The sequence below is a fragment of the Natrix helvetica genome (genome assembly GCF_964273705.1).
Source record: "Natrix helvetica genome assembly, chromosome: 6".
In the NCBI taxonomy this organism is placed as follows: Eukaryota; Metazoa; Chordata; class Lepidosauria; order Squamata; family Natricidae; genus Natrix; species Natrix helvetica.
Genome location: NC_138553.1, coordinates 64,639,766 through 64,659,535, shown reverse-complemented (window position 1 = coordinate 64,659,535; position 19,770 = coordinate 64,639,766). Strand labels below are relative to the sequence as shown.

Sequence of the window (19,770 nt, the reverse complement as noted above, 5' to 3'; positions counted from 1 at the left end):
AATCAGGGTTGTGCCAAAATAGCTGCAATTAATCCCAGTGATTCCTGTGGAAGGAGAATTTTAAAAACCAAGATGGTGGTCATGATCATGTGATCAACCCTCCCTTCCCTTATCCATTGTCAATCGTGTGACAAATGTAAGAAAGGGATAGAAAGGGATTCTTCAAATCCTGAAGAAGTTTCTGATTACTTTAAATGAAGACTGGGTGACACAATGAAATCACTATATATCACTATATACTATATATATACTAAACCATGCCTCCATCAGTGAAATCACTATATATATATCACTGATGGGGACATGGTTTAGTGAATTACTTTTTGCTGTAATGTACTTGTTTTTCACATTCCACAAGAGAACTGTGATTAAAATGGTATTGATTTAAAACAAAGGTTTAAAACTTCAGCATTTTATTGCTTAAAAATATTGCCCCTCTTGTTAACAACCTGAAATGTGATAAACTCTATATATGTACCAGATTTCAAATCAATCTGATTAAAATGGCAACAGCTACAGCAAGTTCCAATTAGAGCATATAATATACTTCTGTCCAATAAAAACGATTAAAAGTGTTTTATTAGGGGTTACTGTTGATGAAATCCTAAATTGTGCTTCTGAAGTTATTATTTCTCCCTGATTAAAGCTTGCAGCAGTTTCATTCTAGGAGTAAAATATTGTTCTCTGAAGGTGCTGTCTAGAGGCCTTTATGTGTAATATCTTCTGTTACAGTTTAGGAATGTGTTCTAATGAATATTATGTTAATGATAGCATAAATGAATGTTATGCCTGTGATAAAATGTGCAGTTGTGCCTCTTCTTTTTAGTTCGCCACCATTTATAGCAAAGAGCTGAACAATATTGGCAATGAATCAAAAGTATTCAAGACAGAGGTTGTGTACAGAGGGGGTGAGGCAAAGACAAGTGATGAAATACCCATTGTGACATTGTGATACAAACTTATGTCATTTATATGTTTACATGCTACTAATACAAGTAGAAAAAGACAGTGATTGCATTGCAATGCAATAATGCACATTTTGGCATCAACGCATGTAGGAAGAGATGCCTAAGGAGATGGTGGTTGCCTTGTGGACCACTGAACCCCAAGAGAGTGACATTCGTGGATGATGATGGTGCTATTCCTGCCTAAAAATAACTTGTGCAGACAAGGGTTTGAGTACCAGAACAAGTCCACTCTTTCAAACATAGGAATACTGTCTATTCTGTCTCTTTAATTGATTATTAATGTTGGGATAAAAGGATTGGTTTTGAGCTAAAATCAGGTGTGTTAAATTCGTATTGTCATGGTGGCATCACGTGATGTATCAGGATTCCCCCCCCCCTTCGCTAAACTGGGCATGGATGTGGCCAGCACGTGATGCATCCGGGCCGCCGGCTGTGAGTTTGACAGCCCTGAGCTAAATGGTCAGATTTGGGGCCCAGAGTTTTCTTTCTGTCAATTTCCTTTCTGTTAGTTATTCCCAGTTGTAGAGATTAAAAAAACAAAACAAATGATAGAAAGAAAAAGGTAGAAACACTTCTTCATGGTTGTGTGTGTGTCTGTGAGAGAGACAGAGAGAGGGATCTCAAGTTAATTTTTGACTCCTGGAAATTGCCTGTACAAGACCTTGCAGTTTTCATGGAAATATTGTTCAGAAGATTGTCTCTTCCTAGGACTGAGAAAGAGTACCAAGTCCAAGTGGCTTTGTTCCTAAGGTGAGACTAGAACTTCTGGTCTCCCAGTTTCTAGCTTAACCACTATACCAAATTAGCTCTCTTCATTTATGGGTCAGTTGATCAAATGGATGCTTGTTGTTTAATATATGCAGTTCATTTTGATTCCTGTTATGGAATTATTCCTTAGATATTCTATATAGGGGCCTGAAAAAAGCTAGATAAACATTATATGTCGGATGCAGAGATAAACAACTGTATTTCCTTAAAGCCATCTATTAGCTGCCATGTATTCCTTTTGATTAGCTTGAATCATATAATTTAAATGGAAGTGGCATTGTATTAAATGCCCATATACCCAGTGGTGGGATTTAATTTTTTTTTTTGCTACTGGCTCTGTGGGCGTGGTATGGTGGGCGTGGCAGGGGAAGATTACTGTAAAATCCCCATTTCCTCCCTATCAGCTGGGAGTCGGGAGGAAGAGAATAGATGGGGGCAGAGGCAGTCAGAGGTGGTATTTACTGGTTCTCTGAACTACTCAAAATTTCCACCACTGGTTCTCCAGAACTGGTCAGAACCTGCTGAATACCACCTCTGCATATACCTATGTAGTAGTATCTCTGACTCATTTACATACAGGCTACCTTTTATTGGAAACTCATCAAACTGTAAAGAAAGGAGAAGAAACTATCATATACATCAGTCTTGCAGAAATTGAAGCAAGTACCACATTGCCTTTATTCACAGAGTCAATGAGTCTGTGATGTTTCTCATTTCCTATCATACCAACCTCTCGTTTAGGATTGTCTGATTTTTTAAAAAATAACTGTTTGTGTTTGCCCCAAATGAACCAAGCTTGCTCAAGATACAAGTTCCTAGTCCCACATTGTGTCCACCTGAAGGCTGAGAGAAGCACATTCGTACCTGTTCATTTTGAAGCAGTGCCAGAAAGTTCACTGTTGTCTTTGCTCAACAATTCAATTCCTCACTTTAATTGCTATTCACTCCTTCCTTTAAACATTAATATTTGCATTTTCCCCTTGCAAAGCTTAACTAGGTTTGGAACCTTTTGAAAGGGCTATCCTCATGCTTTCTCAGTATATTGCTGATTGAATACTTTTATCCTGTTCAGGGTGCTGAAAATCAGCATGCCTGATCAGGCATGAATGATGGGTAAAAGAGCTACTGCCAGTTCACCGAAGAAATAGAGAAAGAGCCAGTGGAGAACACACCAAATCTTTGTGGAAGCTGACACACCAACATTCCCTGTTATTACACTTAATTATTGTGCTTCCATTATTGTTTTTCTGCTTCACACACACATCGCACAAGGCCACAGTGGGAAAAAAAAGAAGTGGAACAGTTGGCCTAATCTCATTTCTGCAGCTGCTTGTGAGTTCTAGCTCCACGTCTGGAAGAAAGGACTTTAGTTTACCATATTTTCCAAGGGCAGAAGATAGGATGGAGGGGGCCACTCCCAATAACTGACTTTCAGTATAAGGCATGGGAAAAGAGCCTTTCTTCCAATGTAGAAATGACCGTGTTTCCAGGTTCATATTGGACATGCCAATAAACTGGCTAAGTGCGTTCTATAGGGGCTGTCCACAGGTATGGTTTAAAAAAAGAAAAAAATGGTAGCCACAACAGTGTGGATGAAGCTCTGCCTGATTTTTATGTGCATCTTACACACATAATAAACACTTTGAATCACAATATTGTAGCCACCATCTTGACATTTTCAACCATATCTGGTTTGGGGTTAACGTGGCTGATTAAGAAAAAAAACATGCACTTTTAAAATTGTAATGCTCTTCAAAAAGCTGATCTGTTGATCAACAAAAATAATAATAATAGTAAAGGGTACCAAAGCAGGAATTTTTGGTACCCTTCACTATCTTGTTTAATCCATCCTACCAATTACTTAGCAACCAACTCAACAAGAAGATTCCTTCTAACAGTGTAGCTAATTTTAAGAGTTCCAAAAGACAGCAGAGAAATAGAATGTAAATATCTTTTTTGACTAAAGGTACTCTATGTTCCTCATCTGTATTATGGTTGGAGAGATCAAGGACAAATGGAGATGGATAGATGTGAAGCTGTCAGTCAACACAAATGACAGGATGACAAGAAATGGGTTATATCTATTGAAACATTAGTTTGAGCTTTCAATCTTCTGTCTTTGTAAAACCTGAACCAACATCACATTGACTGAACTCTAGTCTTAGGCTAGTATTTATTGTTTATTTTTTAAAAAAAATCATTACTGAATATTATTATGTAGTTCAATCCTGAGATAGTGAAATGGCTCATGGTAGAAGAAAAAAGAGAATTAAGATTTATAATGGAGTTTTGAAAAATGGGCTAATCTTCACATTTTGCTTTAACAAGATATGGACACTGACAAGAGGAAAGTGATAAGATGAGCTAGGGGGTCTTTTTACTGACAAGGTTACCTGGCTACTTTCAAATCAAGACAGATAGATTTTAATGTCCTCCAATAACTGTACGGGAGATGGACTGCATCTAATTTGTTTAAATACTGAGAAGAGGATTGTTAATTTATTTCACAGTGTAATATGGCTCTTTCCAAATGCTGACAATAATTAACTAGGCAAACCTTCCCCAATCTTGTGCTTTCATAAGATGCACTCCAGTGGGGGGTTGCAGGTGGTACGTCCTGGTATGGGCATACAGTAGCCTGCCCGGAGCACTGTGTACTGTTCTGGGACTGTGCTGTCCTTTAAAGCCTTTGTCGCTTCCGCGCATGCGCATGGTACGTACAGCGCCTGTGCGATGCTCCACTGAGCAGCTGCATCGCGGAGGTTTGCGGGGGCGTATCTGGCAGGTATGATGCATGCGGGTGTGTCCATGTGGACAATGCCGTCCCCCCCACTGATGCACTCATAATGCATCTGGAATGTAGGAAGTAAAAGAAAAACACAATGAATCCTGAAATCTTCGAAGTCACTGAATTATATATTTTGCATCGTATACATTTCAAAAGGACTGATGTTCATTTGGGACCTGCATTCAGTGGTGCGGAATCAAAACAGCTGAGATTGATCTGGTCTGTAGAGTAATTGTTGCAATTGATCCGGGTGATTAAAAAGCCTGGCCTGATGTGGACATCAGGCGAGTGCTATAGAGAGGAAGGATTTTAAACAGATATATTACAGAAAAGGCAGAGAAGATTATTTTGCTTTACGGACCCTGTTGTGTGATTCAGTCTGCTTTGATCATCAATAGCCCCTTGGTATAGTCATTGAAATTTGAAGCTATGTCATTTCACAATTAGTGTAGACCTTTCAAAGCAGGCTGGCAGTTCCCTTAATCCAGTGGTTCTCAACCTGTGGGTCGGGACCCCTTTGGGGGTCGAACGACCCTTTCACAGGGGTCACCTAAGACCATCAGAAAACACATATTTTCGATGGTCTTAGGAACCAAGACACCAATTTTATGGTTGGGGGTCACCACAACATGAGGAACTGTATTAAAGGGTCGCAGCATTGGAAAGGTTGAGAACCACTGCCTCAATCGTTCTCTCTATCTTAAGTCTTCCTGTAAATACAGTATTGCTTATATAGTTTGGAATATGATACATATTTACAGGTGCTTGAGAGGTTTTAATAATTATTTTGGTGCCTTTGAGGAGAAGCATCATTTGCCTGAAGTTATTGTATAAGTAACATTAAATGGCTGGAGGCATAGATATCTGTGACATTCATGATGTTATAAAGCAGAGGTGTCAAACTCAAGGCCTGCGGGCAGATCCAGCCTGCGCGGTGCTTAGCTCTGGCCCCTGGGGCTGACCTGGAAACAGCAAAGGATTGGCCCACAGTGCCTCTGCCAGCAAAAACAGGGCTCAGGAGGGCCACGAGCGGCCCTCCCGAGCTCCATTTTCACCGGCAGAGGGTTGCAAGAGGTCATCGTAGCTGGCAGAGCACTCAGGCCACCACAGGTAACCTGACACAAGTGACATTGAGATGGTCATGCCCACCCTGGCCACACCCACCCCAGCCCCTGGAGGTCAAACACAACCCTGATGTGGCCCTCAATGAAATCAAGTTTGACACCCCTGCTATAAAGTGCTGACAAATGCATCATGATGTCATTACTTAAGTGATGTGATTATGTAATTGCTTTCTGATTTGCAAGTTGCATCATCGCAAGTTGCATCATTGATATAATTATGTGAAGACCCAAGTGCAGTCATCTGTGCCTCCCACCCGCTATGAACACCAGTGACTGGAAAATATCTTTAGGTGGTAAAAGTGTTTTTCAAAGTATAAACCTTCTGGTCTCACTAGATTGTTTTTAAATTAGATGACTAAAGCAAATTGAAGAGGATGCAGCCTTCTGCAAAGTGTGAACTTGTAACACTGCTTGATCTTCCACTGGATTTCACAAGAAACCAAGGAAGGGAAGAAGCATTTTATTCCACTCGGAAACAACACCCTAATTCATTGGGAAATACATGTTTTCATAAATTGAAATAATCAAAGGCATCTTCACATCACGTTTGTCAAAATGATGCAAGGAACCTCAGGCCTTTTCCAAGTGCATGCAGAGTCATGTTTCATCCCATGATTCATGATGATCACATGGCATGATTGCATTTTTGGTATCTGCCTTCCCTGTGGACACCATTGGTAAGAGCTTATCTGTCTATTTAAGCAAAGAGTTAGGAAGGCCTAAGAAAATACAGCACAATGCAGGGATCTCCAATCTTTTTCAAGGGAGGGGGGACAGGATCTTAGTTGGAGCAAAACCAAGTCTTGAAATCTACAACGCCAGGTGTGGTTGTCTGTACACCTGAGGGCAGTTACATTTTGTCAACCCTCCCAGACAGACCAGACTAAGACCAAAGATACATAGGTCAGGACTACTTTTATTGCAACAACTACAATAATATATTCTTGCAAGTCTGAATGTGCTTTCCTTCTCCCTCCATTTCCATGTGAAGTACGGAGGGGTTTGTCTGAGATGTTTTCTCATGTTACTTCCTTGGCCTGGGCTCAGCCCCTTTTACCTGACCTTTATCTTGCTATACGCTCTTCCTTCCCCATTCAAGGCCATTCCATATTTTCACTACACATTTTAGTACAAATTGGTGTTGCAAGCAAAATTTCCACAGTTAATCATTAAGTCTACGCAACCTTACAACCTCAAAAACAAAAAGGGCATTTTGAGCACTCAAAGATACTCACGTAATATCTGTCTTGGTTCTTCCACACCTTTCCTTTTTTTCCTTGTTTCCTTCTCTGAGCACTGATTTGCATTAAAAAATCACTAAATGGTAGCATGTAGCTGTAAAAATGTACTTAATTATTTGCTAGCTAGATCAGCTAGATTCCTTCCTACAATGCAAAGAACACTTTAGAATCATTACAGCTGAACTGCTTCAAGCTACTTGAAGCTAAATATATTGTTAAGGTTAACAATGTCTTGGCAAGACACAAGATGAAAGGAAGAGAGTGGAAGTTACTGTATGTTATTATTAACTATAGGTTAATACAGTTAGAGTATGATGTCTAAAAAAATTATTTCTGCCTTAAAACTTTTTTCCATCATAGAAGTTGTTATTTCTTTAACTTTAGAATAAATTCAGTTTTTTAAGTGATATTTGTCCTGTATCTTTATGAATGAGCCTAAACAGATAGTTCATAAAAAACATGAAGACTCCAGGAGCTACCGTAGGTTGAAAAACTCTAGATGACTTTAGATAGCATTGGGAAGAAATAGAAAAGCTCCTGTTGTCATCTAGTAATCATCTAAGAGCCAACAACGCAATAGTTAAAAGCATCTGGTTAGAAAGCAGGAGACTGTGAGTTCTAATCCTACCTTAGGCATGAAGCTTTCTTTAAGACTTGGCCAATCACTCTCTCTCAACCAAAGCGAGTAGGAAAGACAAACCACCTCCAAAATGTTGCCCAAGAACTGAACAGAATTCTCCATACTGTTGCCAAGAATCAAGTCTGATTCTATCTATCTATAATTTGAATCTGTGCAGCTCCACCAACTTTGAAAACCCTAGTTTGTTCTCATTATCTGGAATGTATCCTTTCTCCCACCAAATTTCCAGGGCTGATGCCCTTCATATTGTGACAGTTCTCCCAGAATTTTTATTTGGACATTTTGGAAAAAAATGACTAAATGATTGTTCAAGTCAGCTGCCCAAAAAGAAAGGTGACCTTTTTTTTAAAAGCAAAAATTTTCAAACTAATGCAGCAATGGGATGAAAGAAATTCAAGTTAAAAGAAAAATAAGGACTTTAAGAAACTTTGAAATGGACCACTCCTCTGAATCTTAGAACTTCCTAACAATCATGCTGCTTCACCATGCCATTGAAAGCAGGGAGTCAAACCTGCCCATTTTTCAGGATCAGCATCTAATGCAGTGATGGCGAACCTTTTTTGGCTCGCGTGCCACAAGTGGGGGGAGCGCAGGGGGGTCGAGTGCATGCGTGCCGCACCCATAATGCAACGTGCGACCCCCCCCATTTTTACATGCTTTTTTCGCCCTCCCCATGCTCCAGGGGCTTTATAGGAGTCTGGGCAGGGCGAAAGGAGCCTCCCCCGACCCCCCGGAGGCCCTCCGGAGGCTTCAGGGACCGTCCGAGGCTTCCCTGATGCCTTCGGAGCGCTTAAAACCACCCTCCGAGCAACCTGGAAGTCACTTCCGGTTTGCTCAGAAGGTGGTTTTAAGCATTCCGAAGGCTTCAGGGACAGTCCCTGAAGCCTCCGGGGGGGGGGGAGGCTCTTTTCGCCCTCCCCAGGCTCCTAATAAACCCTCTGGAGCCTGGGGAAGGCGAAAAATAGCTTTTAAAAAGGTGAACTCAGCTGGCCAGCGCAAGCATGCACGCTGGCCAGCTGACAGGGCAGCGCCTCGCGTGCCCTGACAAATGGCTCCGCGTGCCACTTGTGGCACGCGTGCCATAGGTTCGCCATCACTGATCTAATGCATTCGCTGGCTGGGGAATTCTGGGAGTTGAACTCTGGACATCTTCAAGTTATCAAGGTTGAGAAACACTGATCTAATGGAACTTTTAATAATGCGAGGAGCAGTTTATTCATCGTAATGGAGAGGCAACACCTTCCTGTGATCATCTTCCAAAACAAATTTGCATTCACGTCTTTCAGTGGCTGCTTTTGTTTTGCAGCTTTAAACAGTGCCCATATAGTGTATGTGTAAGTCGCAGTTCCAGCCTAAGAGGCCTTCTAATGGCTTATAGCCTGCTGTGCTCAAAGTCACTCATGAATGTGAGCGAGTGCATTTTCAAGAAGTGCTACATTTCTTAAAAGTTTCATTTCATCTCTGTGAAAAGCCAAAGCATCCATTCCAATTTCAACAAGTTGAGGTAAATCCTGTTTTGAAAATACAGCACCTGCTGTGCACCTGCAAATGCAGCCTCTGTTACCTCCATTTATTCTACTCTTCTTCTTGTGAATAGTATCTAATCTGACACCCTGCAGAATCCACCTGCTTCCCTGATCTGCGTATACTGCTGAGACTTCATTTCCTGGGACTAAAGTTTCTCTCCTTTATTCTCGCCTGCCTAAATGCCAGGCCCTACACACTGCGACACTGTTCAATATTCCTTTTTGTAAAAATACGTATATTTACTTCCAACTGAATCTTCTATAGAATCTGCTGGTAGAATGAATTTTAAACCACCGATAGGTTTAGGCCTTTGAAGCTAGATATTGATCTTCAATTATTTCTTTTTTATATGTTCACTTCTTGATATAAATGTGTGATGTATTGATTTTAAGAGGACAAAAGATTACTTTGCTGGAAGCATAGGTAAACATTAACATTTCAATGCCTTGTCCAATACATAAATAACTGTTGAAGGACATATTCCATGTTTTATTCATTCAGTGATATTCTGCGCCTAACTTGACCAAGACCAAGAATTCAGCTGGATTTTAGCCTAGTCAGAATATATAGGAATGCAATTGAAGAATACCTATGATTTTACTGATTTATATTTCCAAACTATTGGAATTTAAAGCGTTCTTATGTGCCTTGAGCATTCTTTAGGGTAAAAATCTAACCTGAGCAATGATTAGTGATGCAGGTTTTATAATTATAACAGAAAATATATGTATTTACAAAAAATATAAGAATAAACAAAGCCTAACACCTAAAAAAAATTCAAGAGTACATGCTCTGTGCTTGTAGGTCTCCTATTTGAGCAGGGAGTTGGACTAGAAGATCTCCAAGATCCCTTCCAAGTCTGTCATTCTGTATTCTATTCTGAAAGAAATGCATAAAGACTTGATCTCTTAAATGACGAGTCGGCAGAGCAATAAACAAAGAACGACATAGATGAAGTCCTTAACTTTTTATTTAATTACTCCTGCTTCCTCCTGTTCAGTAGGTAATGAGGTATGGAGGAATCAATGGCATTAGACTTGTTATCTTTCAATTGAGACGTCTTCATTTCCACATCAATCTTTGAAAGTTGTTTCCTCTCAATTTTTACTAAATAAGTGTGAAGAACTAATGCTTAACTCCTTTTTAATGAATTGCTTGATGGAAATACTCTTCCAACAGACCTGAAAGAAATGCTTTGTTATCAGTGTAAAAATATTTAATGCTATTTTTAGTCCAGAAAAATAAGAACACTTTTCTGAAAGTTCAAAACAATTCCACATTTTTGTTCTATGCTGCAGATATTCCATTGATGTATGTGTCTTTATTTTCCTGCGAAATTTTATACTGTAGCCAGAAATTGTATGCAAGGTATATTGGGATTATTATTAATTTTTTTAATGGATTGAAGTAAGAGAAACTTTTCTTTGTGTGCTGAGGCTGAATTTATTAAATGCTTCTGGGCCAAATAGTCCCTGAGCCAGAACAGAAACATCCTTTGATGGATTAAAGAAGTTGTAACTTTGGCCATTGAAAAGGCCATTGAGAAGTGGATCAGTGGCTAAGACGTTGATTTGTCGATCAGAAAAGGTCAGCAGTTCAGCAGTTTGAATCCCTAGCACCACATAATGGAGTGGGCTCCATTACTTGTCCCAGTGTCTGCCAATCTAGCAGTTTGAAAGCATGTAAAAATGCAAGTAGAAAAATAGGGACCACCTTTGATGGGAAGGTAACAGGGTTCCATGCACCTTTGGCATTTAGTCATGCTGGCCACATGACCATGAAGACATCTTCAGACAGTGCTGGTTCTTCAGTTTTGAAATGGAGATGAGCACCGCCCCTTAGAGTTGGGAGCAACTAGAACATATGTGCGAGGGGAATCTTTATCTTTTTAACTTTGGCCATTATTCCATTTGCTTCTTGCCATTTGTGATGTAGCAATAACTGCATTTTCCAATTTGACCATCTCACACTCTTTACACCAACCTTCCCCCAGCAGGTGCATTCCAGTTGTGCTATTGTACAACTCTTATCTTCCTCAGTTACCATAGTAATTGTCCCATAATTTTAGTTCTAGAATGCACCAAGTTGGCTAAAGATCAGAAATGAATAAATGTGAATATGCTTGCATGCCTTTAAAAAGCTGAAAGAATTTCCTTTGTGTTGTTGATAATTAAACATTATCTAAGTGGGAAAAGTATTCCCTGTATTACAGCTACATTCTTTAATTCAGAAAAAAAATAAATCATAAACAAATTTGCCATCCTTTCATAAGATTGCAACTATAATATCTTTTTCATGCCCATGCAGTATAATAATTCTCAAGTGGAGTGTGTGTATACAACTATATTAGATTTATATAGGCTCATGAAAATAGAAGGAATGTTGGGCTGCAGAAAGAGACAGACACACAGAGAAAACATTTATTGGTCAGATCTGCAAATAAATCTTAGTTTTTAAAGGTCTTCATGCCTTCTCTCAAGATTTCTATGGTTTACCCAGATTAGGACCATAGATTTTGAATTAATCTTTCTTCCACATATAATTTAAATCATTCCCAAAGTTGCTATATCTTACTTCCACAATATTTCTTCCTGCAGTTGCTCACAGTACAATCGATTCCATTAATTCCATTATATTTATAGAGACTCCCAATTTATTGATAATCCTGCTGCCATAAAAAGCCAGCATAACAATGACCCAATTTATGCAAATCTGGATTCTCTTTTCCTTGGAGAAAACATGAAAGTTGTAGAACAAAAACCATAATTATGCACACCTTCTATTCACTTTAATAGGGCTTGAGCCTTTTCTGTTCAGGATTCCTATCAACATTTCTCATTAATCAAAGGTTTGCTTGAGAGGCTGTGTTTATCCTTGAGAAATCAAATAGCACAGAAAGAAGATTAAGGTTTGATTACTTTACACCATGCTTTGAAAATAACATCAGTCTTCACTGTTTGCTTCATTTTTGTAAACTCAAATTTGCTGTTCATAAACACAGCATTAAAGAAGATGAGAAATCATCAATACTACTTAAGTGTTGATTTAGGAATGTCTAACTTTGTGAAATAATATTCTCCATATAGGAAGCCTCCAGGTCTCAAGAACCCACATCATTGTGTTCAAAACATCTTATCATACAAGTCCTGGGAAAGAGCTGATAATGACACTGTAGGAGAAACATAAGCAGGTTTTTGTTTCCTAACTTCCAGTCATTTTGAAGTAGGTTCCTATTGGAGACAATTACTGGTTGTTGTTTAAAGTAGTTGAAAGTCAAATATTGAATAATAATTCTAAGTAAAGTGAAACAGAGAGTCAACTCAAGGAAGTCAAGTATAGGGAATTTTACTTCCTGGTTATGACAGAGGAGTATATCACTTGGTTTTCTTGGCAACCTGGAAATTTTATGTGCCACAACCTTATTCCTGGAAGGTTTTTCAGTTCCTCATCGAGCTTGCAGCTCTAGGATTTCCTCATGTACTGATAAATCAAATCCAAATCTCTCATCTCCTCTCCTCCATTTCCCTCCCCTCCTCTCCTCTTCCCACCTCCCTCTTCTCTTTGTTTTCAGCTAAAGTACAGGTATTTCTCAACTTAAGACTACAACTGAGCCCAAAATATTAGTTGCTGAGACATTTAAGTGAATTTCCCCCCATTTTATGACCTTGTTTGCCATAGATGCTAAGTGAATCACTGCAGTTTTTAAATGAATGACATGGTTGTTAAGAGGATCTGGCTATCCAATGGATTTTGCTGGTCAGAAGATTAAGCAAAAGGTAATCACAGTATTCCAGAACACTGCAACTATCATAAATATGAGACAGTTGCCAAGCTCCTGAATTTTGATCATGTGGCCACGGGGATGCTGCCACGGTCATAAGTGTGAAAAAATGGTCATAGGTCATTTTTTCACACTTATGACCGTGGCAGCATCCCCGTGGCCACATGATCAAAATTCAGGAGCTTGGCAACTGTCTCATATTTATGATAGTTGCAGTGTTCTGGAATACTGTGATTACCTTTTGCTTAATGCTTAAGTAGCATTGTAACTTTGAATGGTCACTAAACAAACTGTTGTAGGTCGAGGACTACGTGTAGTCACTGCTACTAGAGGTAAAAGAGTTGCAATTTCTGGAACCCCCGCCCTGAAAAAATAAAGATGGAACCTTTGCTTTAGAATTACCTGCTATAGTTTGGTTTGAGTGGTTCAACCTTAAATATTAAATAGTATATAGGCTCTGTTCACATATAGTGATGTGTCCAGAGGTTTTAAATGAGCCACTAAGGTCTGTGTTCATAATTCACTGTTAATCACTGGTCTTACTTATCATTCTAAATCAGGGGTGTCAAACTCGATTTAATTGAGGGCCACATCAAGATTGTGTTTGACCTTGGAGGGATGGGGTGGGCATGGCCAGCATGATATCAGCTGTGTCAGGGAGGGGCTGTGGTGGCCTGAGTGCTCCACCAGTGAAAACTGGCTGCTGAGTTCTGTTTTCGGCTGTGATGGCCTCCTGCAACCCTCTGCCAGTGAAAACAAAGCTCAGGGGGTGGACAAGTAGTCTTCACAAGCTCTGTTTTTGCTGGGGCAGCCTCCTGCAACCCTCTGCCAGTGAAAATGGAGATCAGGAGGGCCATGTGAGGCCCTCCCAAGGTCTGTTTTGTCTGGCAGAGGCACTGCGGGCGGGTCCTTTCCTGTTTCTGGGGCAGCCCTGTGGGCCAGAAATAAGTACCCTGGGTTTTGTTTGACACCCCTATTCTAAACTAACATCCATCTTCTATAATGGCTAATCATGAAAAATACTGCCAAACACAGAATTGTAGCTTTTGGCAGGAAGCAGAGAAAAATTGAAGCAGAACTTTGAGTGCTTCAGCAAAGTGTTGTTGTTAGTTGCGAAGTTGTGTCCGACCCATTGCAACCCCATGGACAACGCATCCAAGGAATTTTCATGGCAAAGATACTGGAATGGGTTGCCATTTACTTCTCCAGTGGATCACATTTTGTCAGAGCCCACTGCTACGCCCTGTCTATCTTGGGTGGCCCTGCATGGCATAGCTCATAGCTTCATTGAGCTACACAAGCCCCTTCTCCATGACAAGGCAGTAATCTATGAAGGGGACCAGCAAAGTATTACAGCCTTAAAGATGGGACTAGATTTCCATTCTAGTACTGTTTTGCTGTGTTAGCTTTCAAAACGGGTATGAAGTCTTGTGATGATATTCATGCTATAGTATCTATCTATCTATCTATCTATCTATCTATCTATCTATCTATCTATCTATCTATCATCTCTCTATCTATCTATCTATCTATCTATCTATCTATCTATCTATCTATCTATCTTTGGTTGGTTGACTGGATTGTGCTTGCAAGTAATTAATAATATTTTGCTTAATTATATGAATGAGAAGATGAAAAGAATTTCCTGAATGGGGGGAATTGAATAAGCTGTCTTTTAGTTTTTGGTGCCTCCATACAAGAATTAATTTTCTAAGGGCAAAATAGGTCAAAGATATTACTGAAGATGCTGCACTACCCGATGCCCATATAGCAGTGAATATTCTGCTCTCTCTTATAAAGATCCAAGGTGGTGCAGTGGTTAGATTGTAGCATTGCACCCTAACTCTATTCGCTGTCAGGAGTTTGATTCTGACTGGCTCAAGGTTGATTCAGCCTTCCATCCTTTGGAGGCCGGAAAAATGAGGACCCAGATTGTTGGGGGCAATATGCTGATTCTCTACACCGCTTAGAGAGGGCTGTAAAGCACTGTGAAGCGGTATATAAGTCCTATTGTGGTTGCTATTATTCTCTTCAGGTCTCTGTTACTATTATCCAGTGTAGTTTTCATTTCCCATACAGAGATCCTGAACAATTTTACATTTTGTTTCCTTTCTCTCTATTGCCCTTTCTTTGTGATGCTTTGCAACAGTCTGATCATTCAATAATGCTGTGAAATAGAAAAGCTAATCCAGCTTGATGCAGGGTGCCTATTCACCTAAGCCCCTTTCTTCTGTTTCAAGCTTGGGTAAAGAAAGGTACAGTGTGTCAATTGTGATGATTTTTCCCAACATCTGTGACAGCCCATTAACTCAAACCTTTGTTTTCTGCAAAAGCCAAAGATATAAGTCTGCCGAAGAAGTCAATGTTCAGAATCAAAATACAGGCACATTTTGCTGTCTGTGATTACAGGAGAAGAACTTCTTAGGAGTGCCTGGTGGCCAAGGAGAGCTTGCTGGCATCTGAGCATCCAGGAGAATTGACTTCAGATGCATTATAATTTGTATTATTTCCATGATAATGTCATAACTCATTCTGATTAATAGGGAGCCTCAGCAAGCAACATTCACTAACATGCTTGTCCATTCTTAAAATTTCTGGATTGCTGTGTGTAGATAATAAGGCTAAGAGTGACATTTGATCTCCGGGTTTTGTTTTCTGCTGAAATAAATGACATTTTGCATGTTTTCTCTTCCAGGAACCTGTGAGACATGATATAATGTGGCACAGAAAGCGACAATTAATGTCTGTTGAAAGTGAAGTAATTGACTTATATCCTCCTCTGAATGTAACCAATGGGACCAACACCACATGCATCCTTTTCTATGCAACTAATTTCACACTTACAGTCAACACCACCATTCATATGAATCTGACAAATTCGACATTTCTGTTTCCTAATGTGGATACGACGTCATCTGTTTGTTCAGACACCAATGCAACGTGAGCAAGATTAAAATATTATTTCAGCACTGATCCTCTTTAATAGTAAATTAGGCAAGCAGGATATCACTCTTTAAATCACAGATAATATTTCAGATTAAGATTGACTGTATTAACAAGATAATTATGAAATTGTGCAGTTATTCTTGTGCTTTTTTCATTTTAAAACAAATTTTTCTTAGGAAAATCCCAGGCTTTGTCCATTTTTACATTCACTTTATTTTGTAAATGAATATGGGTACAATCCCATAGACATTTACCTGAGGGCATTGTCTACAGCAGCATCTACAGTTGCAGTCAAGAGGGAAGAGCTTGACAAGAGTTGTATGACACAAGCTAAAATTCTTTTTACATGTGCATCATGATGTCACATGCATGCTTGAAATGGAGCAGCAGCTGGGCAGTATTGCTTTCAATGTTTTGGAGAAACTTGAAAGCTTCTGTATCTGTGCATGTTTTCTACTGAACTTTTGCATCTGGAAAACAATTTTGAGTAGACTTGCACAGGCTTATGGAGCAACATTCCTTTTTTATAGTTGTAAAATTGGACTAAGGCCCCTAAAATGGCAATTTCTCTATATTAAGACAGGAAAACAAAGCCACTAAACCAGGGATGTGCAATCTTGGCAACTTTAAGACTTGTGAACTTGTTGGCTGGGGAATTCTGGGAGTTAAAGTCCACAGATCTTAAAGTTGCCCTCAAGAGATACCAGTGTTAATTGTATAGAATGTGCCTAAATAACTCGCTTGTCCTGTGCTGTGCACTTCAAGAGGAGTGTGTCTAGAATTCATGGGCTGCAAAAACATTTTCCTACATAGTTTAGGAAATTCCATGATTGCACTGTCCCCTTAAATGACAAGCAAAATATATTTTTACTGATATCTTACCCATCAAGTTGTGGTTAGAGTCAAGAATGGAGTTCTTGGATTGATTCCAAAGCCTGATACATTTTAGGTAGAATTTCATAGGTGGATCATTATAAGCGTCCATGACCCCAAAATAGGATTCTTGCTTACAATCACTATGTACCCATGTAATGTATACAGTTTTTGTGATGGCCATTATTTGTGCAAGAGCTTGCTGCCAAAACCACAGAATCAGCCATTTCAGGTGACATTTTAATCCAAAACGACACAACCAAGATAATAAGTTTTCCATCTTGTTTTTCAGTTCTGCGCATGCAAAATTGCGTGCACACCGAACCGGCAATAATGCCGGCGTCACCCCACCCCTGGTATGGTCCATTTCCTATTTCTCATGTTAACTCAAAAATGCATTTTATTCCTTGATGCCCATGATTGAAGAACATAGTTACTCTTTTAATTTATATCAATCTTCCCCAGCCTGCCATTCTCAGATTAGTACAAAGTCAGCTGATCTGTTGGTAGTGAAGGCCTGATGACTAGAAAATGCCTAATTATGGGAAATGCTTTTTTAAAACTTCTATACAAGTTAAAATACAAACGGTACAACTAGGACGTCTTATATACAGTATTCCTTTCTTTCATTTCTGAAACACTTCTCCATGTACACTCCACCCTGCCCATGCTATAATTTTTATTCTTTACTCTCATTCTATAGTTTGTCAGACTTACATTCAAGTGAACACTTAAGAGTTGTTGTAGAGTCCAGTTCAATTGATAGCTTTTCCACTTTTGTTTGCCAAAAAAGAAGAGATTCTCCTATCTGGAGACTTCTATGTATTACGTCTCTGTATTTACTATCAATATATAGTATATACCCTGTTTCCCTGAAAATAAGCCCTCCCCCACAAAATAAGCCTTCCCCGAAAATATTGCAACACAGCAGCAGCCATGAGGTGACCACGCTCGCCACCTCCTGCATCTCAAAAATAATAAGACTTCCCCGAAAATAAGGCCAAACACTTATTTTGGGGGTCAAAAAAAAATAAGATCCACTCTTATTTTCGAGGAAACATGATATTCACTATATATACTATTACTAAAACACTTTCCTGTGTGTTATTTCCCTATACTTACTGGCTCATTTATCCATATTTTATTTGAAAATAATCTGTTAACATTTCATTTTTTTCTTTGTTTCCCTATTAGGTTATCATTAAAATACACCAACCTAGAGAATGAGAAGATTGACATCAAGACCCTGGAAATAAGGTAGGAAGGAAGGATAGCAATAGCACGTAGACTTATATACCATTTTACAGTGCTTTGTAGCCCTCTCTAAGTGGTTTACAAAATCAGCATATTGCACCCAATAATCTGGGTCCTCATTTTACCCAACTGGGAAGGATGGAAGGCTGAATCAACCTTGAGCCTGGTGAGATTCGAACTGCTGAATTCTGTATTCAAACCACTGCACCATCACAGCTCATATATAATAAACCTTATTTGCAATTTCTTACAACACAGCTCATATATACGAGGGGTGTTGTAAAATGTTGCAAGTTAGGTTTATTACACACACACACACTCACATGAAGTAGGATCCAAAGTACTGTGAAATGTATTCCTTAAGCCTACAGGGTTCAGGTTTTTCTTAATAAGGACCCCCCCCTCCCCACGCTGAGGGAAACAGTAGACTACTTTTGAAAGCAAAATGATTTTCTGCAATGTTTAGGGGACTTGGGATGATAGGTCACCAGTTCAGAAGAAAAAAAAGTTCTGAAGTTTTGCTAGGTCAGCAGTAGGCATCTTTTGCCTATTAGAGGAGCAATTTTCTTTCTCAGCCCAGGCAGTTAGCTTCTATCTGCTTTCTTTGAATCATATATTATGCATCACTGAGACGATTTCACATCTCAATAGATGCATTATGAATGAATGTATATTATTAGAACAGTAAAGCAACAAAATCCAGATGGGCATATGCATGGCCTTATTACTGTCTCTCTCATTTATTTTGGAAGCAATTACAATGTGAACTGATCTTCTCCCCTCAAAAAAAAAAGAGAGAAGAAAATAATTAAATATCAGCTACGGATAATTTAGAGTAGTATTGCTCAATCTTAGCAACTTTAAGGTGTCTAAACTTCAACTTCCAAAATATTCCTCCATGCTTTGCTAGTTTTTGCTAGGCTTCTTTCTGTCTCCTTTCGCTGCCTAAAAATAATATTGCTCCATTTTCTCTTGAAATAAAGGGGAATATTATGTTTCAAGTCTAGCCAACATTTTCAGATTTTGCCATTTAAATCTACTGACTTGCTTCTCAGTCCTGCAGCTCTGCATGCCTCATTTACACTTTTTCATATTATTTCCCATTATGTAGTGATGTATTTATTAGATGTGTCTTTACTGACAAATCTGTATTGTTGCATGACTAGATGATGTCATCTTAGATTGTTCCTATCTATCATCTAGGTTCTCATTTATTTACCTGTTGTTTGGTGGTCAACCAGCACAGATAGTCAAACAGAAACAAGTTATAAATCAGAGCAACCCCAATCAAGACAAAACCCAACAAACCCTTTTCCCTTTTATCAAAGAACTGGTGAAGTTACCGGTTCAGTAAAGTAGTGGTTGCAAGAAGAAAAAAACAAGGTCAGTGAATACCAAGATCACATCACTTTAGAACAGGGGTGTCAAACAGATCCGGCCTGTAAGGTTCTTAAAAGTGGCCCATGGGGCCGCCCTGGAAAAAGTGAAGGACTGGTCCACGGTGCTTCTGACAGCAAAAATGGGCTTCTGGATTCCATTTTTGGCTGCCACGGCCTCCTGCAACCCTCTGCCTGTGAAAATGAAGCTCAGGTGGGCCACATGTGGAGAGTTGCAGGAGGCTGTGGCAACTGAAAACAGAGCTCAGGAGTCTGTTTTCGCTGGCAGAGCTCTCAGGCCTTCACAGCTGCCCTCGACAGGAGTGACGTCAAATTGGCCATGCCCACCCTAGAGACACTCACCCCAGCCCCCCTGAGGTCAAGCACAACCCTGATGCATCCCTCAATGAAATCGAGTTTGACACCCCTGCTTTAGAATCAAAGTGACATGAACACACAAAGTTTAATGCTAAGTGTAACTATG

General features: G+C 39.5%; 1 protein-coding gene across 1 annotated transcript in view; it reads left to right on the top strand.

Moving 5' to 3' along the window:
• The window catches only part of LOC309394223 (V-type proton ATPase subunit S1-like), a 69,162-nt gene that overhangs the window by 35,601 nt on the left and 13,791 nt on the right, over positions 1–19,770 (top strand). Inside the window, exons 8-9 of the mRNA XM_081957114.1 lie at positions 15,533–15,777; positions 17,851–17,913. Of these exons, the coding sequence (XP_081813240.1) occupies positions 15,533–15,777; positions 17,851–17,913 (308 nt within the window). The remainder of the gene's footprint in view (positions 1–15,532; positions 15,778–17,850; positions 17,914–19,770) is intronic.